The sequence below is a fragment of the Castanea sativa genome, chromosome 1 (genome assembly GCF_040712315.1).
Source record: "Castanea sativa cultivar Marrone di Chiusa Pesio chromosome 1, ASM4071231v1".
Taxonomy (NCBI): domain Eukaryota; kingdom Viridiplantae; phylum Streptophyta; class Magnoliopsida; order Fagales; family Fagaceae; genus Castanea; species Castanea sativa.
This window is the reverse complement of record NC_134013.1, coordinates 72,202,938-72,207,673: the sequence shown is the minus strand read 5'-3', so window position 1 is coordinate 72,207,673 and position 4,736 is coordinate 72,202,938. Positions and strand designations below refer to the sequence as shown.

General features: G+C 33.8%; 1 protein-coding gene across 2 annotated transcripts; it reads right to left on the bottom strand.

Moving 5' to 3' along the window:
- Positions 1-1,350: 1,350 nt before the first annotated feature.
- On the bottom strand, positions 1,351-3,755 carry LOC142637926 (uncharacterized protein At5g39865). 2 transcript variants are annotated; one of them, XM_075811912.1, is made up of 2 exons: positions 3,297-3,646; positions 1,351-3,047 (listed from the first exon to the last, which is right to left on the bottom strand). In XM_075811912.1, the coding sequence occupies exon 2, from the start codon at positions 2,981-2,983 to the stop codon at positions 1,694-1,696; it is 1,290 nt and encodes a 429-aa protein (XP_075668027.1). In that variant the 5' UTR covers positions 2,984-3,047; positions 3,297-3,646; the 3' UTR covers positions 1,351-1,693. The 2 variants fall into 2 exon arrangements, with proteins under 2 accessions (XP_075668027.1, XP_075668023.1); XM_075811908.1 differs by having other exon boundaries at positions 1,351-3,755.
- Positions 3,756-4,736: the final 981 nt, after the last annotated feature.

Below are 4,736 nucleotides of genomic sequence, written 5' to 3'. Positions count from 1 at the left end.
GTAGCCTATAACCTATTGTGATTTTCTTGGCTCAAGGTCCTTTTGGACTTGAATGAAGTAACATGATTAAAAAGATAGATGAGGCAGGTAAAGGAAAATATTTACGTATTTGGCACTTATTATTTGTATCATTTATGTGTCACTTAGTGCTTCCACCTTATGTAAATGGCACTACAAGAATATTTTAACTCAATCATTTCACATAATTTGAGTTCCTGAAAAGTATGCGCTACTCTATGTGAATACTTGAATAAAATAGCTTCCAGCAACTTACAAGAATTCTTAGCTCCCTTTAAATTGAAGTCTTCAATTTTTGTCCTCTTTCAAGTCCTGTAGCATCAGAATATCCCAAGTTATTTTCTTACTTCGAATTTTTTGGCATTGAAAATTATTTTCCCAATATTGTAATAGTAGCTTCAATTTCAGAAGAAATACTTGAGGTTGACAATAATATATCTTGGAATTTAATTGAGTAATAAATTGCCAAATTAACGGTCTCTTTGGGGGGTTTGAAGATAGAATATTATAATGTCTCTCAAATTGTTGTGTAGCTTCCAAAAGAAATGGTCTTCCGGTTGAAACTTTGAAAGCAATTCTTTACCACAGTATGTCATTGCTGAAGTCTAAGCAGGATTTGACCATGTCACTTTTTTTTTTGGTCCGTCGCCGACATTGACCCTTTCATTTTTTTTTTTTTTTTCTTTTCCTTCACCTAATGTACATATTGCTTATTTCTAATTTTCTATTATTGAATATTTCACCTTTTTTAGTCTTCTCTAAGATTGTTAATTGACAAATTCTTAATGTTTATATATAATGAATTCCAAAAAGTTGGCCCAACAATCCTCACCAACAGTAAAATAATAAGGCCGAACAACACTATTTATATTATATAACAAGGAAATAGTTTTTTAACGCAAGTAGCAAGATTTTCTTGCTTGTTGCTTCAAAAAAGATTTTTCATGCTTGGCGATTGTTCTCTTTCTCCACTTTTTCATTGAACAGATTGGACTTTTTGATTATGTCACCATCCAAATGCTGTGCAATGGTTGCAATTATGCCTCAAAAGCAACTTTACTACATCATTAGATAGGGCAACTACAGCTAACATATCATGCCGTAGATCAAAGCCTGGAATGTGGTACCACATTTTTGAAAAAGGGAAAAATTTTAGATGCAATTCCTTATGCATTGAACCTTAAAAGTTCTCTGGTAAAATCAAATCATATGGCTGTATTAATCAATGCAATACAAAGTACATTATCTTTCTGGAGGAAAATTAAATTAAATTCTGTGACTCTCAATTGCAGAGAAAAGAAAGAAGAAGAGAAGAACAACAAAAACAAGAGGAGCTGTAAATGCAACATTTTAACGTAGCATCTTTTCAATTTACATGGAAAATGAAAAAAGTATACAAAGTTACGAACCCCTTTCACTTTTCTGAAAATGAAATTTAGTATACAGCTCTTACAAGTTACAACATTCTTGAGGTTGAGGAAACCTGCTTAGAACATAGTATTATATATTATTCACTGTCTACTACTACAATTTTCTCATTACCCTCAAATCAAACATACCAAAACTCCACTGTACAACAAACAACTCACAAAGAAAAAGTTAAAAGAAAAGAAAAAAATCAAAAAGAGATGGACACAAAAATGTGAAAAGAGTACATTGTGAATGGCACTGAAAACTAGTAGCAACATATGGGGCAGCGTATAAGCCCATTTTCATTACAATCAGGGCAACGTTGGAATCCATACTCAACCTCCTCACCTCTTTCTTCTTCTTCTTCTTCTTGATCATCAGCTTCATAGTAAATTTTGCAACTTCCTGAACATGTCTCACAAGGCACAAACCTTATATCCCCACAAGCCTGACAAGATACACCAACACCAACACCATCATCCACTCTTTCACAACACTCAACCAACTTCTCTAATTGTCCATCCTCATTCAATCTCCTGATTTCTTCAGCTCCACCAATGTACTTTTTCCCAATAAACACCCTAGGCAAGCCTCCCCCATTAAACCCGTCTACCAATAGCTCTCTCAGCTCCTCCTTGAACCCTGAATGCATTGACACATCCCGCTCATCCAGTCGGACACCAAGGCCTTTTAAGATCACCCTCACGTGGCAACAATCCTCATATGTCTTCCGCACCCCTCTTAGGCTTGTGAAGTAAAGCACAATCTTGTCTTTCCCACATTTATAATCAGTAACACAACCTTTGACCTCCTTTTCACTATTGAAATCCAATGACAAATCATTGTCTGCTTCCGAAACCACTTGTTGATGTTCCTGTTGTTGTTGTTGTTGTTGTTGTTGTTGTTGTTTGTCATTGTCCAATGGACTAATACGAAAAGGTGGAAGCTCTTGGAATGACTTTCTGAATGTAGAAATGGCTTCGGAATCAAAGTCTGATAAGATAGCCTTTGAATTGAAATCATCATCTTCCAATTGAAGCCACATAGGCTTAGGATTTGGCGAGGCCGTGCCATTTTCTTGAAATCTAGTTTTCGGGTATTCAAAAGCAGAATCTTGTCGAGCTGGATTCGGACTGCGAACAACATCAAAAGAAAAGCTCCTAAGATGACAGGGAGACCTTAGAGGACTAACATCTTCGAGTCCTTCCATCAATTCCCACGTATTGATCGTCTCTGGCTCTCCGGGAGGCGTTCTAATTGGCGTTTTCGGAACCACTTTGGGGATCTTCTCTTCGATCATAGTGGACCACGTCTTGGCCTCAATTAGGCCTATTGTGAAATCGTTACTCTTCTTCTTCTTCCTCACGTTTCCATCAACATTATTACCACTACATTCAGTGCCATTACCATGATTTAGATGATCAATATCATCACCAAAATCCATGATCTTGTTATTGAAATGGTTGATTTGGTTGAGGGAACCCAATGTAGAAGAGGTGAGGGCCACAACATGGTAGCTTTCACCTTGGTTCTGTGGTGGGTGATGAACTTGCATAGAGTAGCTTCTAGGGACAGGGGAATAAGGACTCTGGCAATGCCTGCATCGCTTTTGCTTCGAGCTTGCACAACCCATTTGGCCAAATAGATAAAATCAACCAAGAATGAATTGAAAACAAAGCAAAGGCCAAAACTTTGTGAATATTATAACCAGAAATTGGGAATTAGATTACAATAAAAAGTCCTGTGTGAATAAAAACTATATGGGTTTGGCTTGGTTTTGGAGGAAATTCAATAAACAAAGCACAACCCGGATTTGGAAAATGAAAAAAGAGAGAATTTTTACAATGGATTTTGAATCAAAATCTTACCTTGCTATTGTTCTTCAAATATAACGGAGAAACCAATCCATTATAAACGCGGAAGCTGAGGGAAAAAAAGATACACATTTTGAAAGCAAACTCTGAAACTGTCGAAGAGACCCCAGTTTCGAAATTTGGCTTTAAATGAACTTTCAACTAGTGGATCTTCAATGAAGGCAACAAAAAATAAAATGTAAAATTTGAAGAAGAAGAAGACAAAGGTGAAGAAGAAATGGGTTTTGGAGATATTGGAGTTTTCCAAATAAAATCTCACACCCGTGAAAATGATTACCAAAGAAATGGGAATCTGAAAGCCGTCCGTGAAAGGAGAATTCGAGAAAGAGAAAAGAAAATAGGAGTGTGAAATGGGAGTTGTAATATGAATCCTTTTCTAAAAGTCAAAAGAATGAGGTTGAATAAGAGGAAGTAGAAGAAAGAAAAAGAGAGACCAATTCAGAAAGCTAATAACTCACTGATCCCACCTGATCCCACACGCTCTCTTTTCTTCGAGAGACAAACACTTTTTATTTTGTAATGGTAGAGAGCGAGAATCGAAATTCTAGTGGTGACTAATGTATTTATATGCATAGAGTACCCAAGAGGGAAAAATAAAAATAGATCGGAGCTTTGTGTTGGTTGGCTTGTTTTATCTTTTGCGCAAATTGAGAAACAGATATAGAATGGTACTCTTTTCCACTCATTAAATTTAAATTTATGGTGGAGTCTATCATAGATGTGGGAGAAAGGAACACCACTTATTCATATTCCAAAAATATCTAAGAATTTTTCCTTCCACAGATACACAGAGTTACACATACTGTATCAATATATTTATCTATTAGTATTTTTTTTTTTCTAAATATATCTAAGTATTATCTTATGCACAAATTGAGAAACAAATATACTTCCAATGTATCATTATATTTATCTATTATTTTAATTTGAGAAGATATTATTATTTTAATTTGAGATGGCTCAAAATGCTATAAACAATTAAAAATCAACGGATATAATTTTGGATAAATTACATTTTCAATCATATTTTATACATGGATTAAAATTAAATTATTCATTTTTAAGAGTTTTGAATTAAAACTCTTTTAAATTTTAATTTTTTTTTTGAAAACTACGTTTCAAATAAAAACTACGTTTCAATTACATTTTTAAACGTTTTCAATTCAAATCATAAATATATTTTGCATGGAGTTGTTAATAAAAAATATTTTTAAAAAGAATATATTATGTGGTATGAAGTGAATTACTATAATAGCCACAGGATATTGTTTTGTGTAAGCATTTTTCATTAAAAACATCACCGTATATGAGTTTATGGTTTAAACTGTTTTTGTAAGTACAAGACTTAATTTGAAACCGTTTAAATATAATTTGTTCAATAATTTATATAGTTTCAAAATTTACTCTTTAGCTTTTTTTATTATTAAAAGAAAA

What these genes read in the sequence shown, in the direction of transcription:
- LOC142637926 (XM_075811908.1), bottom strand. Translation starts at nt 3,061, where the DNA reads ATGGGTTGTGCAAGCTCGAAGCAAAAGCGATGCAGGCATTGCCAGAGT.